This window comes from Tursiops truncatus, chromosome 2 (genome assembly GCF_011762595.2).
Source record: "Tursiops truncatus isolate mTurTru1 chromosome 2, mTurTru1.mat.Y, whole genome shotgun sequence".
NCBI lineage: Eukaryota > Metazoa > Chordata > Mammalia > Artiodactyla > Delphinidae > Tursiops > Tursiops truncatus.
Genome location: NC_047035.1, coordinates 94341259 through 94367886, shown reverse-complemented (window position 1 = coordinate 94367886; position 26628 = coordinate 94341259). Strand labels below are relative to the sequence as shown.

The window sequence follows — 26628 nt, the reverse complement described above, 5'->3', positions numbered from 1 at the left end:
CACTTTCAGTCTGTATGTGTCCGTAGATCTGAAGTGGGTGTCTTGTAGACAGCATATATATGGGTCTTGTTTTTGTATCCATTCAGCCAGTCTGTGTCTTTTGGTGGGAGCATTTAATCCATTTACATTTAAGGTAATTATCGATATATATGTTCCTATTCCCATTTTCTTAATTGTTTTGGGTTTGTTATTGTAGGTCTTTTCCTTCTCTTGTGTTGCTTGCCTAGAGAAGTTCCTTTAGCATTTGTTGTAAAGCTGGTTTGGTGGTGCTGAACTCTCTCAGGTTTTCCTTGTCAGTAAAGATTTTAATTTCTCCATCAAATCTGAATGAGATCCTTGCTGGGTAGAGTAATCTTGGTTGTAGGTTTTTCTCCTTCATCACTTTACATATGTCCTGCCACTCCCTTCTGGCTTGCAGAGTTTCTGCTGAAAGATCAGCTGTTAACCTTATGGGGTTTCCCTTGTGTGTTATTTGTTGTTTTTCCCTTGCTGCTTTTAATACGTTTTCTTTGTATTTAATTTTTGATAGTTTGATTAATATGTGTCTTGTGTTTCTCCTTGGATTTATCCTGTATGGGACTCTCTGTGCTTCCTGGACTTTATTAACTATTTCCTTTGCCATATTAGGGAAGTTTTCAATTATAATCTCTTCAAATATTTTCTCAGTGCCTTTCTTTTTCTCTTCTTCTTCTGGGACCCCTATAATTCGAATGTTGGTGCGTTTAATGTTGTCCCAGAGGTCTCTGAGACTGTCCTCAGTTCTTTTCATTCTTTTTTCTTTATTGTGCTCTGCAGTAGTTATTTCCACTATTTTATCTTCCAGGTCACTTATCCGTTCTTCTGCCTCAGTTATTCTGCTATTGATCCCTTCTAGAGTATTTTTAATTTCATTTATTGTGTTGTTCATCGTTACCTGTTTCCTCTTCAGTTCTTCTTGGTCCTTGTTAAATGTTTCTTGCATTTTCTCTATTCTATTTCCAATATTTTGGGATCATCTTTACTATCATTATTCTGAATTCTTTTTCAGGTAAACTGCTATTTCCTCTTCATTTGTTAGGTATGGTGGATTTTTACCTTGCTCTTTCATCTGCTGTGTGTTTTTCTGTCTTTTCGTTTTGCTTATCTTACTGTGTTTGGGGTCTCCTTTTCGCAGGCTGCAGGTTTGTAGTTCCCGTTGTTTTTGGTGTCTGTCCCCAGTGGCTAGGGTTGGTTCAGTGGGTTGTTTAGGTTTCCTGGTGGAGGGGACTAGTGCCTGTGTTCTGGTGGATGAGGCTGGATCTTGTCTTTCTGGTGGGCAGGTCCACGTCTGGTGGTGTATTTTGGGGTGTCTGTGGCCTTATTATGATTTTAGGCAGCCACTCTGCTAATGGATGGGGTTGTGTTCCTGTCTTGCTAGTTGTTTGGCATAGGATGTCCTGCACTGTAGCTTGCTGGTCGTTTTTGCACCTTTTTGTATTATGTGGAGCTGGGAGGTCTCTTGTGGACCAGTGTCCTGAAGTTGGCTCTCCCACATCAGAGGCACAGCAGTGACTCCTGGCTGCAGCACCAAGAGCCTTTCATCCACACGGCTCAGAATAAAATGGAGAAAAGTAGAAAGAAAGAGAGAGAGAGAGAGAGAGAGAGAGAGAGAGAGAGAGAGAGAGGAAGGGAGGGAGGGAGGGAGGGAGGGAGAGGGAGGGAGGGAGGGAGGGAGGAAGAAAGGAAGAGAAAGAAAGGAAGGAAGGAAGGAAGAAAAAATAAAGATAAAATAAAATAGTTATTAAAATAAAAAATAATTATTACGGAAAAAAATTTTTTTAAGTAAAAAAACAAAAGAACAAACAAAAATGGATGGACAGAACTCTAGGACAAATGGTGAAAGCAAAGCTATACAGACACACAGTCTCACACAGAAGCATACACATACACATTCACAAAAAGAGGAAAAGGGGAAAAAATAATATATTTTGCTCTCAAAGTCCACCTCCTCAATTTGGGATGATTTGTTGTCTATTCAGGTATTCCTCCGATGCAGGGTATATCACCTTGATTGTGGTGATTTAATCCGCTGCTCCTGAGGCTGCTGGGAGAAATTTCCCTTTCTCTTCTTTGTTCACACAGCTCCGAGGTTAAGTTTTGGATTTGGCCCCGCCTCTGTGTGTAGGTCACCGGAGGGTGTCTGTTCTTCTCTCAGACAGGACGGGGTTAAAGGAGCAGCTGATTCGGGGGCTCTGGCTCACTGAGGCAGGGGCACGGAGTGCAGGGCGAGCCTGCGGCTGCAGAGGCCAGCATGACATTGCACCAGCCTGAGGCGCGCCATCCGTTCTCCCGGGGAAGTTGTCCCTGGATCACGGGACCCTGGCAGTGGCGGGCTGCACAGGCTCTGGGAGGGGAGGTGTGGATAGTGACCTGTGCTCGCACACAGGCTTCTTGGTGGCGGCTGCAGCGGCCTTAGCTTCTCAGGCCCGTCTCTGGGGTCCATGCTGATAGCCGTGTCTCGCGCCCGTCTTTGGAGCTCCTTTACGCAGCGCTCTTAACCCCCTCTCCTCGCGCACCAGGAAACAAAGAGGGAAGAAAAAGTCTCTTGCTTCTTCGTCAGGTCCAGACTTTTCCCCGGACTCCCTCCCGGCTAGCCATGGTGCACTAACCCCTTCAGGCTGTGTTCACGCCCCCAGTCCTCTCCCTGTGCTCTGACCAAAGCCCGAGCCTTAGCTCCCTGCCCCCACCCGTCCCGGCGGGTGAGCAGACAAGCCTCTGGGGCTGGTGAGTGCTGGTTGGCACCGATCCTCTGTGCGGGAATCTCTCCGCTTTGCCCTCCGCGCCCCTGTTGCTCTGCTCTCCTCCGTGGCTCCGAAGCTTCCCCCTCCGCCACCCGCAGTCTTCGCCCAGGAAGGGGCTTCCTAGTGTGTGGAAACCTTTCCTTCTTCACAGCTCTCTTCCCCTGGTGCAGGTCCTGTCACTATTCTTTTGTCTCTGTTTATTCTTTTTCTTTTCCCCTACCCAGGTACGTGGGGGAGTTTCTTGCCTTTTGGGAGGTCTGAGGTCTTCTGCCAGCGTTCAGTGGGTGTTCTGTAGGAGTTGTTCCACGTGTGATCTCCACATCTTACTCTTCGGCCATCTTCCCCCTCTCCCCTGAAAATTCTGAACTCTTGATAAATATTGTGACTTTCAGAAAGACCATGCTCATTTACAGTCCCAGAACCAGTATTTGATGATGCCAAAACTCAACTCATTGCAACACTTGATATTATCATTTAAAACAATCTATGGCATTTGGAATAGGTTTAAAAAGTGGTATCTCAAATTTTAGTTTTAAAATTTTAGTTTTAAATGATGGTCATATGGTACTGAATCACTTAATGACAATTGTGTATATTGCCTAGGGAGACCTAAAACACCTCAAATTTCTAAAGCTTTGTCAAATTCCATTTTCCCTTTGATACAGTTAAAACATTGGAGATGAGAAAAGTGACTGCTATTGTAGGTGATGGTCCGGGGAAAAACTTAAGTAGCTAGTAGACAAGCTAAGAAGAACAGAGATATATTGCAAAGAATAGCCTGCCATTGGTAGGCAAATAAAAATAAGTGCCTGCTGGTGCCCCTTGTTTTTTCTTCCTAATACCTTTTTACACTTCTAGTAGTTAGATTTCCAAATAGAGTTACTGATCTCTTCATCTTCTTTCTGAACCAAATTCCTCTGACATGTCTGTGTATATTTTTGTTTCCTTTTAGTCATACCAAAAATGTCATCAACCAAATTTCATTTAAGGGTATAGAATATACTTTATATTGTTACTTAATATTAAAATTTTTATATCAGCAAAAGTGTGCATTTTGCATTGCCTTATAATAGGAATTCCTAAAGCAAAGTGTTAGTTTTTTTATAGTTATTTCATTCAGTGATTATTTCTTGAATCAGACAGATTTAAATAGAGAATTAATCTGCTTTTTAGGTTCTGAAAAAATACAAGTTGATGTTTTTAAGTTTTGTCCATTTTCCCCCTAAATTTATAGTGACAGTTAAGGCTTGTTGCATTGATTTTGTGATATGATTTCAAACACAGTATATAAATGTTAGCAATGAGGAATAAAAGACTTAAGATTATTATTTAAAATGGTCCTAATAGTTTTTTTAATAATTTCCAAAGGAACTGTTGGGAAGCAGTCATTGTTAGAAAAGCTTTAAACTATATGGAAAATCTATATAGTAGTTGTTAATGAAAAAAATTATATGTGGTAATATTGATAGCCTTACAGCATTGGGAGTCCTGTGTTGTAATGTGGCTATCAGACTGTCATTGACCTCCGGCATTTCTTTGTTTCCAAAAGGGATTCTAATAGATGGCTGATTCGACTAGCCTGGCTTCTTTCCTGGGATCCTTGGGGTTCTTCCCAGTGGCATTCCCACTATCTAACATCACTCCTTGGTTCGCTTCTCTCATGTTTCTTCTTCACCTGCTCTAAGTGGAGTAAAGTGTTATCAGTTATTCAACTGTTGACAGACTCACTGAGGGTGTCACTAAACCGTATTTGTTGCCTCTAAATACAGCCTAGATCCCTGTCAGTCTTTTACCAGGGCATAAAAGTGTTTGCCATATGCCATCAGTAATTAGGCCGCTTTAAACTCTTTTTAACTGAGGCACCAAAGACAGAGGAATGTGCCTCTTGACTGTTCTTCCCCAGAACTCTCATCAAGTTTAAAGCTTGCTTTGAAGTGATATGTAACTCCTTGGCCCGAGGGATGAATGGGGCAGTTTTCCATATCCAGTACTGAAGGATATGGTCTGCAAGCAAGTGGCACTGTGAAACAACATCCACGTACATGGACCAACATATTTTGACTTGACCAGAGCTTTTACTCTTGATCAGTTTGGTGTGTGTACGTACATATGAATGGCTTGATATTCAAATATCTTTCTTTCCAGCAATTAAGTTTTAGTGTCTCTATTCTTGCAGCGAATACGTTTCAGAAAGATTTTGGTTTTGTGTATCCTGTCGGTGATCTCGTATGTAGAAGCTTATACTATAAAATCCTGAATGATGAAATCTTTTGATACTTTTTTTCAGCATGAAAATTCTCTCCAGAATGAATAAATACATGATTATGTAAAAAATTGGTTCTGTTTTTGTTTTGGTATAGTTCTGAAACTTATTATTTTGTATTTCTAATTTAGGTGTGTCTACTTGCCATTTTGCCTGGGCTTTTCATTCTGAGGCTGAGGAAGAGCTGATTAATATGATTCCGGCAATTCAGAGAGGGGACCCTCAGTGGTCTGAGTTAAGAGCTATGGGAATAGGTTGGTGGGTGAGGAATATTAACACTCTTCGAAGATGCATTGAAAAGGTAACTTTACTTCATTGGATTTTGAAGTTAAGTCTTTTCTTAAAGCATAAAAGGTATTATCTTCCAGAAAACCTGTGGTGAGGGATTAGTATGTACATCTTGAGATCTTGAGAACTTCTTAAATAAAAATTTTTGGACCTTTAAAACTAAAACTTGACCTTTATAAAATGTCCAAGCAGTATATCAATTGTCTTTTGCCGTATATACTAAGTATATAATATGTATGGAACAGATATTTTCTGCTATCAGTTGAGGTGCATCCTAGTTTAAGAAAATACAAACTGTATGTCAGTTACATACATTACATAGAAAAAAAGTTCTCTTCATTCATTCATTTATTTATTTATGCATGCTGCACTGCATGGCTTGCGGGATCATAGTTCCCCAACCAGGATGGAACCCGCACCCCCTGCAGTAGAAGCACAGAAACGTGGAGTCTTAACCTCTGGACCTCCAGGGAAGTCCCAAATCATTCTTTTTATATAAAAGATTCTCTGCATGGCTAGGTTAATAAATACCAAACTTCCTGTGCACTTTTAAAATACCATTCAAAAAGTTTTGATTTGTGTGCACTTGAAGAACATATCTATGGCAGCAAATGACACATACTATAAATTTCTTTTTTAACTCATTTAATTAATTTTGTTTTTGCTACGTTGGGTCTTTGTTGCGGTGCACGGGCTTCTCATTGCAGCGGCTTCTCTTGTTGCAGAGCACGGGCTCTAGGCGCTAGGGCTTCAGTAGTTGTGGCACGTGGACTCAGTAGTTGTGGCGCATGGGCTTAGTTGCTCTGCGGCATGTGGGATTTTCCTGGACGAGTGATTGAACCTGTGTCCCCTGCATTGGCAGGCGAATTCTTAACCACTGCGCCAACAGGGAAGTCCCCTCATGCTATAAATTTTAAAATGGGTTTTTGGAATCAGTTTTCTAGTAGAAAATAAAATTGTTAAAAAATTTTTAGTAGAAGCTGAAAATTCTTTCAGTGTTGCAGAAACTAACCATTATTGAGCACCTTTTGTGTACCAGGTTTGGTTCTAGTTGCTTTTCATAAATTATTTCATATAATCTTCTCGTCAGCTGTATGTTACCATCTCGATTTTCCACCTGATAGAACTAAGACTCAGGTTGGGTAACCAGCCCAAACTCCCATCATTTAGAAGTGTTAGATTTAGTCTGTGCCCTTTCTACTCTGTCGTGATTAGGAGAGTGGGATTGTCATTGTTTTGTTTACTTTTAGGAGTCCATTGAAATTCTCAGAAGTACGATTAATGATACTACATTTGTGGAGTATGAATTCATTTCCCCCAAGAGGAATTTATTCCTCTACAGTAGTAGTTTCTAAATTTTAGTGTTTGAAGAATCACCTGGCAAACTTGTTTGAAACATACATCCCTCACTTCCACTCTCAGAAGTTTTCATTTAGTGGGTTGGAGGTGGTAGGGCTGTGGCATCTTCATCTGAATTAGCATCCTGTGATTCTGGTGTTCATGGTCCTCACATCACAGTTTGAAATGTAAGTGTAAAAGTGTCATTTTCCTGCTACATGTAAGGCTGCCAATAATATATAAGTATTTCTCTTCTCAAAATAGGCAGATGTAAGAAGGAATTTGTTCTCATACCAACCAAGAGATGTAGTTTCTGATGTACAGGGAAATTAATTGTTATAGCATATAAATTACACAATATCTACGTTAATTTTTTTTTTTTTTTGGCCACGCCACATGGCTTGTGGGATCTTAAGATTGTTCCCAGACCGGGGATTGAACCTTTGCCCTCGGCAGTGAAAGCACCACTCGAGTCCTAACCACTGGACCACCAGGAAGTCCCCATTAATTTTTTTTCATATCCCAAAGCAATGGAAAAAGAGGAGGACATATTTTATCTGAAATGTTCTACAAAGTCTCTTCAGTTTCTTGTCATCAGTGTGTTGTGTCATTGTAATTGAGTATTTCTGATATATACGTATGATTTATTTCCACAAGTAATTTATCTCTTAAAATTAAATCGAAAGGAAATGTAAAATTTTTTCCCTTGAAATATATGTTATATTGGGTTGGCCAAAAGGTTCATTCGTTTTTTTCTGTAGGCTGGCTCTAGTAGCACTTAGTTGTCTTCAACTTCATTCGAAACAAATTTTTAGATTGTATTGTGACAGCTGTCATATCAGCACGGATTTAAAAAACGCTTATCAGAATTGGTGAATTTTTGTGTAGCCATTTTAATATTGAAGATAGAAGGAAAAAAGCAACACTTTCAGCATATTATGCTTTATTATTTCAAGAAAGGTAAAAACACAACTGAAACGCAAAAGAAGATTTGTGCAGTGTATGGAGAAGGCGCTGTGACTGATCAAACATGTCAAAAGTGGTTTGCGAAGTTTTGTGCTGGAGATTTCTCGAGAAGCTGGACGATGCTCCACGGTCGGGTAGACCAGTTGAACTTGATAGGGATCAAATCGAGACATTAACTGAGAACAGTCAACGTTATACCACGCGGGAGATAGCCGGCATACTCAAAATGTCCAAATCAAGCATTGAAAATCATTTGCACCAGCTTGGTTATGTTAATCGCTTTGATGTTTGGGTTCCACGTAAGTTAAGCGAAAAAAACCTTCCTGACCGTATTTCCTCATGGGATTCTCTACTGAAAGGTACCAAAAACGTTCCGTTTCTAAAACAAATTGTGATGGGTAATGAAAAGTGGATACTGTACAATAATGTGGAATGGAAGAGATCATGGGGCAAGCGAAATGAACCACCACCAACCACACCAAAGGCCAGTCTTCATCCAAGAAAGGTGATGTTATCTATATGGCGGGATTGGAAGGGAGTCCTCTATGATGAGCTCCTTCTGGAAAACCAAACGATTAATCCCAACAAGTACTGCTCCCAGTTAGACCAACTGAAAGCAGCACTTGACAAAAAGCATCTGGAATTAGTCAACAGAAAACACATAATCTTCCATCAGGATAATGTAAGACCACATGTTTCTTTGATGACCAGGAAAAAACTGTTACAGCTTGGCTGGGAAATTCTGATTCATCTGCTATATTCATCAGACATTGCACCTTCGGATTTCCATGTATTTTGGTCTTTACAAAGTTCTCTTAATGGAAAATATTTCCATTCCCTGGAAGACTGTAAAAGGCACCTGGAACAGTTCTTTGCTCAAAAAGATAAAAAGTTTTGGGAAGATGGAATTATGAAGTTGCTTGAAAACTGGCAGAAGGTAGTAGAACAAAACAGTGAATACGTTGTTCAATAAAATTCTTGGTGAAAATGAAAAATGTGTATTTTATTTTTACTTAAAAACCAAAGGAACTTTTTGGCCAGCCCAAAAACTCATTAGCTGAAGATGAATAAAAATTCTTGTAAGAATTATTAAACATTGAAGTACTAAGTTAAATGATTGAAGGCAGAGAAAATACTGAAAAAGGGGAAGAGGAATAAAAGCATTTTGGTGATGTGATTTTAGGTGTCTTTACCCCTCTTTACCATGCCTTGGTGGCTTCCTGCTCTACCATCAGTCAGTGTTCATTAATAAAACATCCATTGTTTTTAATCGTTATACCTCTCAACTTAGTTATTTGCAGAGGTTATATCAGTATCTTTGAGAAATATGTGGTCTGTATGGTACTGTATTCAAAACCGTATGATTAGGTACAACAGTGTTACTGGCTTAATAATTTTTAAACTTACATTGAGTTGATTGGTTCTTTATAAATTCAGCAACTTTGGTCATATGGCTCAAAGGAGGTTATCAGTTATGGTACAAGGGGAATTATGTATTCATTAAGGCTTTTTCTCATGGAATTTCTAAGAACTAAAATTTGAAAGCCCTTCAAAATAATGGAGCTTCAACCACCTGTATTTTAATTACATGCCAGAAAGAATGTGTCAGTCCTTCAGAACTGTCAGAATTTGATTGAAAAATACCGGAGGGCTTCCCTGGTGGCGCAGTGGTTAAGAATCTGCCTGCCAATGCAGGGGACATGGGTTCGAGCCCTGGTCTGGGAAGATCCCACATGCCGCGGAGCAACTAGGCCCATGAGCCGCAACTACTGAGCCTGCGCGTCTGGAGCCTGTGCCCCGCAATAAGAGAGGCCGTGACATTGAAAGGCCCGCGCACCATGATGAAGAGCGGCCCCCGCTTGCCGCAAATAGAGAAAGCCCTCGCACAGAAACAAAGACCCAACACAGCCAAAAATAAATTAATTAATTAATTTTAAAAAATACTGGAAAATTATGTTTAAAGAAAAAAACTAAAACATTAATTTTTGTATTTTTCAAAATGTGTGTGTATGCATGTGCGTGAGTATAACTGATATTTATTTACAGTTGTCCGTATCAGTATTAGTTGAGAGAGCTTTAAAATGTGAAATCACATATACATACCATAGAAGTCAGCATTTTAACTTTTACAAAACATTAAGAAATTTAATATGTCTAATTTTCAAGAAAAGGTCTCACTGGGAATTCCCTGGTGGTCCGTGGTTAGGACTCTGTGCTTCCACTGCTGGGGGCCCGGGTTCGATCCCTGGTTGGGGAACTAACTTCCTGCAAGGTGTGCAGCACAGCCAGAAAAAAAAAAAAGAAAAGAAAAGGTCTTACCTATCAAATATTCTGCATTCTTTATTGTTTCCTATCTTAGACAGTTTTATTACTACCTGGGTTCTAATCCCTTTTACACCCCTTACTTACTGTGTGACCTTAGGCAATTCAGTTAACCTCTTTGTGTCTCAGTCGCCTCATGTGTAAAATGGGGATAATAATAGTACCTCTTGGATCGTGGTGATTCAGTAAGATAAGTGAAAGGTACATGGTAAGTAGTCAGTAAATACTAGTTGCTGTTATTATTTTTATTGTAATTACTGGTATACAAAGGGTTGTTTCTAGGAGCATGTATTATAAGCTACTGGCGATTGTGGAATAGAGTCAGCTCTTCCCATCTGCATAGTTTGTGTCATCCATGGAAGTAGTAGGGAAGCATTAATTGTTGTAATTTGTTTATCAACTAGTTAATTCAGTATAACTTTTTATTGACTGTTTAGGTTGCCAAAGCTTCTTTTCAAAGGAACAATGATGCCTTGGATGCTGCATTATTCTACCTTTCAATGAAGAAGAAAGCAATAGTGTGGGGTCTGTTTAGGTAAATTTCCTCAACACTTAATATGGTTTAATGGAATGAAGATTGTGCTGTGACTCAGAAACATAATGCTTTTGAAAGTACTTAGATAAATCAGTTTCCTTTTTTGTGCCTTGATTCCTTTATCTGCAAAACAAATAGAATATCATTTGAACTTAACCTAAAGAGTGGGATATTGTTAAAAATAAGTTGATAAAACACTTTGGAAAGTAAAGAGTGCACTTGCTTCCTATTCATGTATACTTAAGGTATTTTGAGTTTTCTCCTTATTAGAAGAAACAAAGAGAAGCTTAATAACAAATACCTACCACTAAAGTTGTTATTGTTCTTCTTTTAGATGGATGTTTGAGGTTTTCATTTTCTATTTTCATATATTCTGTAAAGGATTAAAACTATTTTAAATTTGGTTTAACCACTGATGTTTGTGCTCTGGTTCCCAGGTCACAGCATGATGAAAAAATGACAACATTTTTCAGCCACAATTTTAATGAAGATAGATGGCGTAAAGCCGCTTTGAAAAACGCTTTCTCTTTACTTGGAAAACAACGCTTTGAACAATCTGCTGCTTTTTTCTTGTTAGCTGGTTCATTGAAAGATGCCATTGAGGTATAACTAAGAAAACATGCTATGAAATACCTGTAAGAGCTTGAAAACCTGGGAAGATCATGGAGGAGACTGTAATGTTTGGTCATATGTTTGTAAGGATAGAGGGTAGAGAATAACTACAGAGATTACTAACTTAAATAGTAGCACAATGATAATGGAATTATAAATAAATACATGTAGAAACATAAATGAAAAATTTTATATAGAGAATATTGCATTTCAAGATAAGTATTTCAAGTATAAGTGTATGGAAAAATGGTTTATGAATATCTTTTTCCTGACCATCTTGTGATTCTGAACTATTTAAGTATGTATAGGTCACAATCTCCTTACTTTGTGTAGACAGGCAGATATTTTAAGTTCTTTTTCGTCTAAATGAAATTCATAGATAAGGAACTGAGATTGCAGTTTATACTGTTTTGAAATATAGTCTTAGATATTGGAAGGTGAATGGGAAGAGATAAAACTTCACATTTTTTGATACACAATCTTGGTAGCTGGTTAAGAGAATAATTACAAATATTTCTGTTGTTTATGAGATATTCCTTTTAGGATACCTATTATTATAGTGAATAATCCAAACAGGTGAAGGAAAAACATAATTGGAAATGATATATCATAGAAAAAATAGGAAATATCCAACAAAGTGAAAGTACTTTATGTTTAGAATTAGTCATATTTTCAGAATTATCTCAGATGTATGAGTTTTTAAAGTAACAAATATTTATAATTTTGAAATGGGAAGCTTATCCTAGAAGATACTCAGGCAAAGAAGAGAAATGTTGATTGAGTGAGAGATGCTCATATTGCCTGCATGACCTCAGATTCTCAGATGAGTAGCTACTTTAGAATATAAACTCAGAGTAAGAATAGAGTATGTTGGTTTATTTCTTAAGTTATTTGCTATGTAAGTAGAAGATTCTTTTAAAATAGTAATAATTATGTTTATATGGAAATATATTTGGAAATTAACAGGAACTGATGTACATAAATTTAGATGTCATAAGTGGTATTTAATTTAAAGATGAATGTTATTTGAATTGATCTAAGTCTGAGATGGTGTTGATATACTTCATTTTATGCATTTTTTATAAATGATCTTTCTAGGCTGGAAACTACTAAGTTCTAGTTTCTTAATCTTCCTGCTATTCCTTAATCTCCTTTCAAGCAAGCATATAACTACCCTTCACTGTCTCAACCTCTGGACCTCTTCCCTCCACTGTGAGAATATAAATAGTGGATAATTTCAGGATATCAGTTGGATATTTCGTATCTCTAAATAATTATCATTAAATAAGTATTTCTTAATATTTAAATTTATAGGTATGTCTTGAAAAAATGGAAGATATCCAGCTAGCCATGGTAATTGCCCGTTTATATGAATCTGATTTTGAGACTTCATCCACTTATATATCCATCCTAAATCAGAAGATTTTGGGTTGCCAAAAGGATGCCTCAGGATTCGATTGCAAAAGATTACATCCTGATCCTTTCTTACGTAGTCTTGCATACTGGGTAATGAAAGATTATGCCCGAGCCTTGGACACGTTATTGGAACAAACACCAAAGGAGGATGATGAACGTCAAGGTAGAACATTTTGTGGATTTCTCTTTTTCTTTTTTAAAAGAAGACAGTTTCTGAACTGATGTTCACTTAGATAATACACACACACACACCCCCCACACACACAACCGATCATTACCAGATTTACTTTTCAACTTTGAGAAATTAGTATCAAAATTTCTTGTGCGGCTAAAGGTTTAGTCACTTACTATCTATAATTGAATCTAGCATTTTGTTATAATAATTTGAGTAGTAAAAGAAGACTTCACACACATTTTTACTCTCATAGCTATATATCAAGGCATATAAGATTACCATACTATTCTAATTTCATATATATTAGACTGAAGCATACAGAATGTTTCCACATCACACAGCTCTTTCTATGTATCATAATAGCCGGTTTCCTAAAAAAGTGTAAATTTTGGCTGTTACACATGTTGGTTTAGTGTATGGGCCTACAAAAACTTTATTCTTGTGTGGCGAACTTTCTTTACTCTTAGTTATACCAAATAATTTAGATTTTTAAAAGCATTTGGAAGGTATCTAGTAGCATTGTTTGCAATAATTTAGAAAATGGAACATTTTAAATATTCATCAATACAATAGTTATATAAATTATAATATATCCGTACTATAGAAACAGTGTGCTATTAAAAATGGGGTAGAGTGATGTGTTAATATGTGCTGTATTATTAAGTGAAAAACTAAGATATAGAACAATATGGTTCTTGTTGCACTTTATGTATATATGTCGTACATATACACACGTGTGTGCACACACGTACTGTGTCTGGTTCCCACTCCCTCTCCATTTTTTGTGTTTTGGAACAAATCACAAGAAACTACCAGCACTGGTTATCTTTTGGGAATAGGAGTGGGGAGATACAAGCTTTTACTTTTCATTTTGTACTTTCCATAGTTATAATTTTCTAGCCTTTTATTTTTATTACATATTATTTTTAAACATTAAAAGAGCTTACATGATTAAAGAGATTCAGGCTCAATTTTTACTTCTTCTTTACAAAAAAGAAATATAATATTTTAATACACAGTACCCCCTTATCCACAGGGATTATGTTCCAAGACTCCCAGTGGATGACTGAAATTGTGGGTAGTACCAAATCCTATATAAACTATGTTTTTTAAATATATATATATGATAAAGTTTAATTTATAAATTAGGCACAGTAAGGGATTAACAACGGTGACTAATAGTAAAATAAAATAGAACAATTATAACAATATGCTGTAATGAAAGATGTTGTTTCTCTCACTCAGAATCTTATCATACAAATTTATTGCCTTTTCCATCTTAACTAAGCACTTACCATGCACTGTGCCGATAACTTTTGAAGTTTGAGGTGTGACAGAAAAACTAGCATGAATTTCTTTTTCCTGCTTCACAATTTCACGGACAGAAGATTCATTCTGACCTTAGATCTTAGTACCCTCAGCTTACAAATTTTTTTACTTTCCTTATTATATAGAGAACTTTCAAATTTTCACTTAAAGGAAGCACTTACGCTTCTCTTTGGCATAGATGAACTGCCAGCATCACTACTTTTGCACGTGGGGCCGTTATTAAGTATTATAAAATGAGGGTGACTTCAACACAAGCACTGTGGTGCCGTGACAGTGGATCTGATAATCCAGGTGGCTACTAAATGACTAATGGGTGGAATACTCTGGACAGGATGGAGCGAGATTTTTGTCGTGCTACTCAGAACCACTCGCAATTTAAAACTTATAAATTGTTTATTTCTGAAATTTTCCATTTAATATTTTTGGACCTCAGTTGACCTCAGGTAACTGAATCCATGGAAAGCAAAACTGCAGATAAGGAGGGACTACTGTAAATATTTTTAAATTTATTTAAAGGAAAGGAAATAAAACCTTTAGAAGAAAAATATCTGACCTACCCAAGTAATTTTAATAAAATGTACACATTTTTACAGAAGGAAGATTCTGTTTATTTCTTAATCTTTTCCAGGTTAACTTTTAAAAGGTTGTGTGTTATTGGGGAAAATTTTATGTATACATAAAAGAGTGAATGATATAATGAAAGTCTCTGACTCTATCATCCAGTTTCAGTAGTTATCAACTCATAACCAACCTCGAGCCATATATATATTCCCATCCTTTCCACACCCTCCCATTCTCAATACTGTATAGATTCATTTTGAAGCAAACACAACAGATCATTTCATCTGTGAATATTGCAACATGCATCTCTAAAAACTAAGGACTCTTTAAAAAACAATAACACATGTCATTGTTATAACACATAACAATTTTATTAGTAATTAAATACTCAGTCTTCAAATTTCCCTGGTTCTCTCAAAACCTTATACAGTTGATTAATTTGAAACAAGATCCATATGATGCCTATATATTGTGATTGGCTGAGGTGACTCTTATGTCTGTTTTGATCCATATTTAGTTACCCCCTCCCCCTCCCCCAGTTTATTTGCTAAAGAAGTCGGATTGTTTGTCCTGTAGTTTCTTTTTTTTTTAACATCTTTATTGGAATATAATTGCTTTACAGTGGTGTGATAGTTTCTGCTTTATAACAAAGTGAATCAGTTATACATATACATATGTTCCCATATCTCTTCCCTCTTACGTCTCCCTCCCTCCAACCCCCCCACCCCCCCCCAGGTGGTCACAAGCACCGAACTAATTTCCCTGTGCTATGCGGCTGCTTCCCACTAGCTATCTATTTTACGTTTGGTAGAGTATATATGTCCATGCCACTCTCTCACTTTGTCACAGCTTACCATTCCCCTCCCCATATCCTCAAGTCCATTCTCTAGTAGGTCTGTGTCTTTATTCCCGTCTTACCCCTAGGTTCTTCATGACATTTTTTTTTCTTAGGTTCCATATATATGTGTTAGCATATGGTATTTGTCTCTCTCTTTCTGACTTACTTCACTCTGTATGACAGACTCTAGGTCCATCCACCTCACTACAAATAACTCAATTTCGTTTCTTTTTATGGCTGAGTAATATTCCATTGTATATATGTGCCACATCTTCTTTATCCATTCATCCGATGATGGACACTTAGGTTGCTTCCATCTCCTGGCTATTGTAAATAGAGCTGCAATGAACATTTTGGTACATGACTCTTTTTGAATTATGGTTTTCTCAGGGTATATGCCCGGTAGTGGGATTACTGGGTCGTATGGTAGTTCTATTTGTAGTTTTTTAAGGAACCTCCATACTGTTCTCCATAGTGGCTATACCAATTCACATTCCCACCAACAGTGCAAGAGGGTTCCCTTTTCTCCACAACTTCTCCAGCATTTATCGTGTCTAGATTTTTTGATGATGGCCATTCTGACCGGTGTGAGATGATATCTCATTGTAGTTTTGATTTACATTTCTCTAATGATTAATGATGTTGAGCATTCTTTCATGTGTTTGTTGGCAATCTGTATATCTTCTTTGGAGAAATGTCTATTTAGGTCTTCTGCCCAGTTTTGGATTGGATTGTTTGTTTTTTTGTTATTGAGCTGTTTGAGCTGCTTGTAAATTTTGGAGATTAATCCTTTGTCAGTTGCTTCATTTGGAAATATTTTCTCCCATTCTGAGGGTTTTCTTTTGGTCTTGTGTATGGTTTCCTTTGCTGTGCAAAAGCTTTTTTTTTTTTTTTTTTGTGGTACGCGGGCCTCTCACTGCTGTGGCCTCTCCCGTTGCGGAGCACAGGCTCTGGACGCACAGGCTCAGCAGCTATGGCTCACGGGCCCAGCCCATCCAAGGCATTTGGGATCCTCCCAGACCGGGGCATGAACCCGCGTCCCCTGCATCAGCAGGTGGGCCCTCAACCACTGTGCCACCAGGGAAGCCCTGTGCAAAAGCTTTTAAGTTTCATTAGGTCCCATTTGTTTATTTTTGTTTTTATTTCCATTTCTCTAGGAGGTGGGTCAAAAAGGATCTTGCTGTGATTTATGTCATAGCATGTTCTGCCTATGTTTTCCTCTAAGAGTTTGATGGTGCCTGGCCTTACATTTAGGTCTTTAATCCATTTTGAGCTTATTTTTGTATATGATGTTAGGGAGTGTTCTAATCTCATACTTTTACATGTACCTGTTCTGTTTTCCCAGCACCACTTATTGAAGAGGCTGTCCTTTCTCCACTGTACATTCCTGCCTCTTTTATCAAAGATAAGGTGACCATATGTGCATGGGTTTATCTCTAGGCTTTGTATCCTGTTCCATTGATCTATCTTTCTGTTTTTGTGCCAGTACCATACTGTCTTGATTACTGTAGCTTTGTAGTATAGTCTGAAGTCAGGGAGCCTGATTCCTCCAGCTCCGTTTTTCATTCTCAAGATTGCTTTGGCTATTCGGGGTCTTTTGTGTTTCCATACAAATTGTGAAATTTTTTGTTGTAGTTCTGTGAAAAATGCCAGTGGTACTTTGATAGGGATTGCATTGAATCTGTAGATTGCTTTGGGTAGTAGAGTCATTTTCACAATGTTGATTCTTCCAATCCAAGAACATGGTATATCTCTCCATCTATTTGTATCATCTTTAATTTCTTTCATCAGTGTCTTATAATTTTCTGCATACAGGTCTTTTGTCTCCTTAGGTAGGTTTATTCCTAGATATTTTATTCTGTTTGTTGCAATGGTAAATGGGAGTGTTTTCTTAATTTCACTTTCAGATTTTTCATCATTAGTGTATAGGAATGCCAGAGATTTCTGTGCATTAATTTTGTATCCTGCTACTATACCAAATTCATTGATTAGCTCTAGTAGTTTTCTGGTAGCATCTTTAGGATTCTCTATGTATAGTATCATGTCAACTGCAAACAGTGACAGCTTTACTTCTTTTCCTATTTGGATTCCTTTTATTTCTTTTTCTTCTGTGATTGCTATGGCTAAAACTTCCAAAACTATGTTGAATAAGAGTGGTGAGAGTGGGCAACCTTGTCTTGTTCCTGATCTTAGTGGAAATGGTTTCAGTTTTTCACCATTGAGCACGAGGTTGGCTGTGGGTTTGTCATATATGGCCTTTATTATGTTGAGGAAAGTTCCCTCTATGCCTACTTTCTGCAGGGTTTTTATCATAAATAGGTGTTGAATTTTGTCGAAAGTTTTCTCTGCATCTATTGAGATGATATGGTATTCTCCTTCAATTTGTTAATATGGTGTATCACGTTGATTGATTTGCATATATTGAAGAATCCTTGCATTCCTGGGATAAACCCCACTTGTTCATGGTGTATGATCCTTTTAATGTGCTACTGGATTCTATTTCCTAGTATTTTGTTGAGGATTTTTGCATCTGTGTTCATCAGTAATATTGGTCTGTAGTTTTCTTTCTTTGTGACATCTTTGTCTGCTTTTGCAATCAGGGTGATGGTGGCCTTGTAGAGTGAGTTTGGGAGTGTTCCTCCCTCTGCTATAATCTGGAAGAGTTTGAGAAGGATAGGTGTTAGCTCTTCTCTAAATGTTTGATAGAATTCGCCTGTGAAGCCATCTGGTCCTGGGCTTTTGTTTGTTGGAAGATTTTTAATCACAGTTTCAATTTCAGTGCTTGTGATTGGTCTGTTCATATTTCCTATTTCTTCCTGGTTCAGTCACAGAAGGTTGTGCATTTCTAAGAATTTGTTCATTTCTTCCAGGTTGTCCATTTATTGGCATAGAGTTGCTTGTAGTAATCTCTCATGATCCTTTGTATTTCTGCAGTGTCACTTGTTACTTCTCCTTTTTCATTTCTAATTCTATTGATTTGAGTCTTCCTTTTTTTCTTGATGAATCTGGCTAATGGTTTATCAATTTTTTTTGTCTTTTCAAAGAACCAGCTTTTAGTTTTATTGATCTTGGCTGTCATTTCCTTCATTTTTTTTTCATTTATTTCTGATCTGATCTTTATGATTTCTTTCCTTCTGCTAACTTTGGGGTTTTTTTTTTTCTTCTTTCTCTAATTTCTTTAGGTGTAGGTTAGGTTGTTTATATTAGATGTTTCTGTTTCTTAAGGTAGGATTGTATTACTATAAACTTCCCTATTAGAAATGCTTTTGCTGCATCCCATAGGTTTTAGGTCTTTGAGTTTTCATTGTCATTTGTTTCTAAGAATTTTTTGATTTCCTCACTGGTCTCTTGGTTATTAAGTAGTGTATTGTTTAGTCTCCACGTGTTTGTATTTTTTACAGATTTTTTTCCTGTAATTGATATCTAGTCTCATAACATTGTGGTTGGAAAAGATAGTTGATATGATTTCAGTTTCCTTATATTTACCAAGGCTTGATTTGTGACCCAGGATATTATCTAACCTGGAGAATGTTCCATGAGCACTTTGGAAGAATGTGTATTCTGTTATTTTTGGATGGAATGTCCTATAAATATCAATTAAGTCCATCTTGTTTAATGTATTGTTTAAAGCTTGTGTTTCCTTGTTTATTTTCATTTTGGATGATCTGTCCATTGGTGAAAGTAGGGTGTTAAAGTCCCCTACTATGATTGTGTTACTGTGGATTTCCCCTTTTATGGCTGTTAGTATTTGCCTTATGTATTGAGGTGCTCCTATGTTGAGTGCATAAATGTTTACAATTGTTATATCTTCTTCTTGGGTTGACCCCTTGATCATATGTAGTGTCCTTCTTTGTCTCTTGTAATAGTCTTCGTTTTAAAGTCTATTTTGTCTGATATGAGAATTGCTACTCCAGCTCTCTTTTGATTTCCATTTGCATGGACTATCTCTTTTCTGTCCCCTCACTTTCAGTCTGTATGTGTCCCTAGGTCTGAAGTGGGTCTTTCTTTGACAGCATGTATATGGGTCCTGTTTTTGTATCCATTCAGCCAGTCTTTGTCTTTTGGTGGGAGCATTTAATCCATTTACATTTGAGGTAATTATCAATATGTGTGTTTCTATTACCATTTTCTTAATTGTTTTGGGTTTGTTATTGTAGGTCTTTTCCTTCTTTTGTGTTTCCTGCTTAGAAAAGTTCCTTTAGCATTTGTTGTAAACCTGTTTGGTGGTGCTGAATTCTCTTAGGTTTTGCTTGTCTGTAAGGTTTTTAATTTCTCCATTGAATCTGAATGAGATCCTTGCTGGGTATAGTAATCTTGGTTGTAGGTTTTTCCGTTTGATCACTGTAAATATGTCCTGCCACTCCTTTCTGGCTTGCAGAGTTTCTGCTGAAAGATCAGCAGTTAACCTTATGGGGATTCTCTTGTATGTTATATGTTGTTTTTCCCTCGTTGCTTTTAATATTTTTTCTTTGTACTTCACTTTTGATAGTTTGATTAATATGTGTCTTGGCATGTTTCTCCTTGGATTTATCCTGTATGGGACTCTCTGTGCTTCCTGGACTTGATTGACTATTTCCTTTCCCGTATTAGGGAAGTTTTCAACTATAATCTCTTCAAATGTTTTCTCAGTCCTTTACTTTTTCTCTTCTTCTGGGACCGCTATAATTCGAATGTTGGTGCATTTAATGTTGTCCCAGAGGTCTCTGAGACTGTCCTCTATTCTTTTCATTTGTTTTTCTTTATTCTGCTCTGCAGTAGTTATTTCCACTATTTTATCTTACAGGTCACATATCCGTTCTTGTGCCTCAGTTATTCTGCTATTGATTCCTTCTAGAGAGTTTTTAATTTCATTTATTGTGTTGTTCATCACTGTTTGTTTGCTCTTTAGTTCTTCTAGGTCCTTGTTAAACGTTCCTTGTATTTTCTCCATTCTATTTCCAAGATTTTGGATCATCTTTACTCTCATTATTCTGAATTTTTTTCCAGGTAGACTGCCTGTTTCTTCTTCATTTGTTTGGTCTGGTGGGTTTATTACCTTGTTCCTTCATCTGCTGTGTGTTTCTGTCTTCTCATTTTGCTTAACTTACTGTGTTTGAGGTCTCATTTTCGCAGGCTGCAAGTTCGTGGTTCCCGTTGTTTTTGGTGTCTGCCCCCAGTGGCTAGGGTTGGTTCAGTGGGTTGTGTAGGCTTCGTGGTGGAGGGGACTTGTGCCTGTGTTTTGGTGGCTGAGGCTGGATCTTGTCTTTCTGGTGTGCAGGACTGCGTCCGTTGGGTGTGTTTTGGTGTGTCTGTGACCTTACTATGATTTTAGGCAGCCTCTCTGCTAATGGCTGGGTTTGTGTTACTGTCTTGCTAGCTGTTTGACGTAGGAGGTCAAGCACTGTAACTTGCTGGTCATTGAGTGGAGCTGGGTCTTAGCGTTGAGATGGAGATCTCTGGAAGAGCTTTTGCATTTGATATTACGTGGAGCCAGGAGGTCTGTGGTGGACCAGTGTCCTGAACTCAGGTCTCCCACCTCAGAGGCATAGGAGTGACACCTGGCCGGAGCACAAATACCCTGTCACCCACATGGCTCAGAAGAAAAGGGAGAAAAAATGAAACAGAGAAAGAAAAATAAAATAAAATAATATAAAGTTATTAAAATAAAAAATAATTATTAAAAAATTAAAAAGTAATAATAAAAGAAAGAAAGAATAGAGCAAGCAAACCAGAAAAACAAATCCATCAGTGATAGCAAGTGCTAAAAACTATACTAAAAAAACCCCCCAAACAAAAAATGGATAGACAGAACCCTAGGACAAATGGTAAAAGCAAAGCTATACAGACAAAATCATACGAAGAAGCATACACATACACACTCACAAAAAGACAAGAAGGAAAAAAAAAATCTATATATATAAAAGAAAAAAAGGAGGATGAGAGCAATCAAATCAATAAAGAAAGCTACCAATGATAATCAACTCTAAATACTAAACTAAGATAAACATAAAGCCAGGAACAAATTAGATGCAGAAAGCAAACCCCAAATCTACAGTTGCTCCCAGCATCCACCACCTCAATTTTGGGATGATTCGTTGGCTGTTCAGGTATTCCACAGATGCAGGGTACATCGAGTTGACTGTGGAGATACAATCTGCTGTTCCTGAGGCTGCTGGGAGAGATTTCCCTTTCTCTTCTTTGTTCGCACAGCTCCTGCGGTTCAGCTTTGGATTTGGTCCCGCCTCTGCGTGGAGGTCTCCTGAGGGTGTCTGTTCTTCGCTCAGACAGGACGGGGTTAAAGTAGCAGCTGATTAGTGGGTACTGGCTCACTCAGGCCGGGGTGAGGGAGGGGTACGGATGCGGGGCGAGCCTGTGGCGGCAGAGGCCAGCGTGACATTGCACCGGCCTGAGAGGCTCCCCATGTGTTCTCCCAGGGAAGTTGTCCCTGGGTCACGGGACCCTGGCAGTGGCGGGCTGCACAGGCTCCCGGAAGGGGAGGTGTGGAGAGTGACCTGTGCTTGCACACAGGCTTCTTGGTGGCTGCAGAAGTAGCATTAGCGTCTCATGCCCGTCTGTCTCTAGGGTCCGCACTGATAGCTGTGGCTCGTGCCCATCTCTGGAGCTCGTTCAGGCAGTGCTCTGAATCCCCTCTCCTCGCACACCCCGAAACAGGTCTTTCGACTCTTAGGCAGTTCCAGACTTTTCCCCGGACTCCATCCCGGCTAGCTGTGGCGCACTAGCCCCTTTCAGGCTGTGTTCATGCAGCCAACCCCAGTCCTCTCCCTGGGATCTGACCTCCGAAGCTCGAGCCTCAGGTCCCAGCCCCCGCCCGCCCCGGCGGGTGAGCAGAGAAGCCTCTCGGGCTGGTGAGTGCTGGTCGGCACCGATCATTTGTGCGGGAATCTGTCCGCTTTGCCCTCTGCAGCCCTGTTGCTGCGCTTTCCTCCGTGGCTCCGAAGCTTCGCCCCTCTGCCACCCACAGTCTCTGCCCGAGAAGGGGCTTCCTAGTGTGTGGAAACTTTTCCTCCTTCACAGCTCCCTCCCACTGGTGCAGGTCCCGTCCCTATTCTTTTGTCTCTGTTTTTTCTTTTGCCCTTCCCAGGTACGTGGGGGAGTTTCTTGCCTTTTGGGAGGTCTGAGGTCTTCTGCCAGCGTTCAGTAGGTGTTCTGTAGGAGTTGTTCCACATGCACATGTATTTTTGATGTATTTGTGGGGAAGAAGGTGATCTCCACGTCTTACTCCTCCACCATCTTGAAGGTCTCCCTCTTTGCAGTTCTTTTTGTTTTGATAGTATATCCCACTAAGGATGTTCAGTCAAATTACTTATTTTTTTTAAATTACTTATTTTTAAGTCACTTTATAGTTCCTCTCTTGTGGTTATGCTACCAACTTGATACAAAGAATAATTTGTTTAATTTTGCTTTTGCTTTTATTGTGAATTTTTTAAAATTAATTTTCTTTTAGAATTATATAAAATGTTGAAGTGGTTTTTAAATAAAAACAATAAAATCAAGGTATTTTCAGAGAAATCTAGCTTCTTTCCTCGTCTCTCTACCCTGTTCTTGCCTCCCTTTTTTAGGGGACCAATTGAAAAAAAAATTGTGTGTTCTCCTTCCATTTAAAAAAATACAAGTGTACGTGTGTGTGTGTGTGTGTGTGTGTGTGTGTGTGTGTGAATGTGTGTATGTGTTCCCTCTTTACTTTCTTAGATAAAAGGTAGTTTAGTATCTTTTACTTAATATATTCTGGATATCACTCCATAGCAAAACAGGGAAATTCTTTTTATTTTAGCTGTATTTTGTGGGTATATCGTAGTTTAACTAATCCTAGGTTAATATTTAAGTGTCCTTTTTTTTGAGGAAATGCTGACATATTTTATTCTTTTGTAATATAATTACAAGTTAACATAATACCTTGTGATTGTATCTGTTTGATTTCTGTAGTTATCAAATCTTGTAACCCAGTGGTGTTTAGTTTCTACAACTACCTTCGAACTCATCCTTTGCTTATTCGAAGAAACCTTGCCTCCCCTGAAGGAACTTTGGCAACCTTAGGTCTCAAAACGGAGAAGAACTTTGTTGATAAAATTAATCTCATAGAAAGAAAATTATTCTTTACTACAGCAAATGCTCATTTTAAAGTTGGATGTCCTGTTTTAGCCTTGGAGGTACTCTCCAAAATTCCAAAAGTTACCAAAGTGTCTGCCTTACCTTCAGACAAAGATCAGCCTGACTTCATTTCTAAAAAGACGGACGATGTACCTTCAGAATCAAAAACTCTGAGTGATGGTGATAGAAGTTCTGGAATTGATTGGTCAAACGTAACTTCATCACAGATTGACTGGAGTCAGCCAATAGTAAAAGTTGAAGAGGAACCTCTTACTCTTGATTGGGGTGAAGAGCACGATGGTGCCTTAGAAGAAGAGGAAGAAGATGCTGTCGGTTTAGTAATGAAAAGCACAGATGTCAGGGAAAAAGATAGACAAGAAGATCGGGAAGCCCCAGACCCTAATGTGTTATTGACTCCTCAGGAAGAGGATTGCCTTGAAGGTGATTCTGAAGTTGATGTGATTGCTGAACAACTAAAATTCAGAGCTTGTTTAAAGATCCTTATGACTGAACTAAGAACATTGGCTACAGGTTATGAAGTAGATGGTGGAAAACTCAGATTTCAACTCTATAACTGGCTTGAAAAGGAAATTGCTGCCTTGCATGAGATATGTAATCATGAATCAGTTATTAAAGAATATGCCAGTAAAATGTATTCCACAGTAGAGAGTGATATTCTGCATCAGGAAGAAATGGTGGACAAACCAGGTATTGGTTCCTATGAGTGGCACCAAATAGAAAGGCGGAGACTACAGGCTAAACGAGAGCATGCGGAAAGACGGAAGTTGTGGTTGCAGAAGAACCAAGATCTCCTCAGAGTGTTTCTTAGTTACTGTAGCCTTCATGGGGCCCAAGGTGGTGGTCTGGCCTCAGTAAGGATGGAACTCAAATTTTTGCTACAAGAATCACAGCAGGTATTGACTTTACTTTTGTTTTCAATCTTGGTTATTTTAATAATTTCAGTAACTTTCACTTATAGTTGTAAAGCTCTTTTTACTGGTTAATGTTAATGTGATTAGCTCCTCTATTCATGGGAGGCACATATTTACACTCTGCATGGGTCTTTTTAGACAAAAGTTTTGGTAATTAGGAGTAGGCTAAAAGCTTGAGAGCACAGCTGTGTCAAACTCATCTTTACGTCTTCTGCATCTAAGCATAGGACCTGGTATGCAATCAGTTTTTGTAGAATAAGTGAGCAAGCACATTAACATATTGCTTTTACTCAGATGTTTACTGCCAGTATTTTTATCATATACCTATTAATTGCTTTTTTTGTCCTTCATTTTAACTACGGAAAAACTAATCTCCTGTCACTCACAGGAAACTACAGTGAAGCAGCTCCAGTCTCCACTACCACTGCCTACCACCCTACCTCTGCTTTCAGCAAGTATTGCTTCAACAAAAACAGTCATAGCTAATCCTGTATTGTACTTAAATAATCACATCCATGATATACTTTACACTATTGTTCAGATGAAAACACCACCTCATCCCACTATTGAAGATGTGAAGGTAATGTAGAGTTTATGATCATTTGGTATTGTACATACTGAGAAGGTAAATGTGTTATACTTGTCTTCCAATTTGAACTTAGAAGAAATATTTTACAGTACTCTTATCTGCTACCTTCTCAGTCGGACTAGTTCAAGACCATTTGTCCAATGAATGTAATTTGAAAGTAAGCATTCTTGAAATTCTCCCATTTGCCACAGCTTGGATGGAGTTTAAGCTAAGTGAAGTAAGTCGGACAGAAAGAAAAATACCATATGTTATCACTTAGATGTGGAATCTAAAAAATGAAACAAATGACTGTATAGAACAAAACAGAAACAGACTCCCAGACATAGAGAACAAACCAGTGGTTACCAAAGTGTGTGTGTGTGTGTGGGGGGGGCACATTATGGGTAGGGAAGTTAAGCGATACAAACTACTATAAGCATAAAATAGACAAGCAACAAGGATATATTGTACAGCTCAGGGAAATAGAGCCATTATTTTGTAATAACTTTAAAGGGGAGGATAATCTATAAAAATATTGAACCACTGTGCTGTATACCTGAAATTAATATGATAGTTTCTTCTTACTTGTGGAAAAGTTATTATCTTCCTTTAAGACAGGCAGATACTTTTTTGGTAATAAAATTCATTTTCTAGACAGTATTCTTGCCAGATATTCCTTTGGATTCTCCATCTCCTTTAAATGAATCATTAAGTAGAAATATTTATAACTGTTTGCTTAGATGCCAGGATATTATGAAAATATAAGTGCAGGGGGGTATCTTTGAGAGAACCATGATTGATTAGAAATAGTCCCAGAGAAAGTACCCTCATTACTGTCTCCCTGATGACTGTGTTTTGTTGGAGGCTGTGGAATAGGTTGGGGCAATTAGAGTTTTGGCAGAGTTACTACCCCAAATTAAAACTATATCCTATGGTGAAAACTTAAAAATGGATAGATTCTAAGAAACAGTAGGGAGTGTGGCAGGATCTGGAGAGATGATCAGACTTCCACTGTGCTAGCCTAAGTGTATTTGTACTGTACTTTTTCCAATTCCAGTGGCTGATGTCATTTCAGGTCCCCAATATTTTTATTTTTAATTTTTTTGTTTGAAAGGCACATTCAATCTCTGGTAGTACATTCTTCTGAAGGACCCAAGGTTTACTGGTCATATCATCCTATTAGAGACTTCTAATCCATAGCATGAATTAATCTGTATCAGTATTTTAGCAGAGATTACTTAAATTATTTGATAGGTGAATATGGAAATGCAGAAAATGCATTCAATGCATATAAGCTCTAAGTAAACATTTCTAGTTCCTAGAAATTTGGATAAGCTTTCAAAAAGTATGAAACTATTTCTAAGATCCCTTCAAATTTTAAGATTGTGTGAGTCTCAAAATGCTGATTCAGTGTGGCATTGTAGGATGTGGTTTTTATATTATATTGATCATTTTTAAACTTTCAAAATTTAAAATTCTAAGACTGCATTACTTCTAAGTACTAAGTGGGTTACTTGCTTTCTGGAAAATTAAGCATTTCAGACAGTGATTGATATACTTTCTAAACATTTAATTCATTCTTACTGATAAGATCAAGTTTTTAGTTTCATCAAGGAGAAGTTTTCATAAGGCAACTTT

The 26628-nt window shown here is 38.0% G+C and overlaps 1 protein-coding gene across 3 annotated transcripts in view; it reads left to right on the top strand.

The window, feature by feature from the left end:
- The window catches only part of DMXL2 (Dmx like 2), a 162843-nt gene that overhangs the window by 109149 nt on the left and 27066 nt on the right, over positions 1–26628 (top strand). For all 3 annotated transcript variants that reach the window (XM_033851677.2, XM_073801002.1, XM_033851676.2), the window contains exons 20-25: positions 5154–5323; positions 10374–10471; positions 10909–11074; positions 12398–12662; positions 23326–24404; positions 24811–25002. In XM_033851677.2, the coding sequence (XP_033707568.1) occupies positions 5154–5323; positions 10374–10471; positions 10909–11074; positions 12398–12662; positions 23326–24404; positions 24811–25002 (1970 nt within the window). The remainder of the gene's footprint in view (positions 1–5153; positions 5324–10373; positions 10472–10908; positions 11075–12397; positions 12663–23325; positions 24405–24810; positions 25003–26628) is intronic.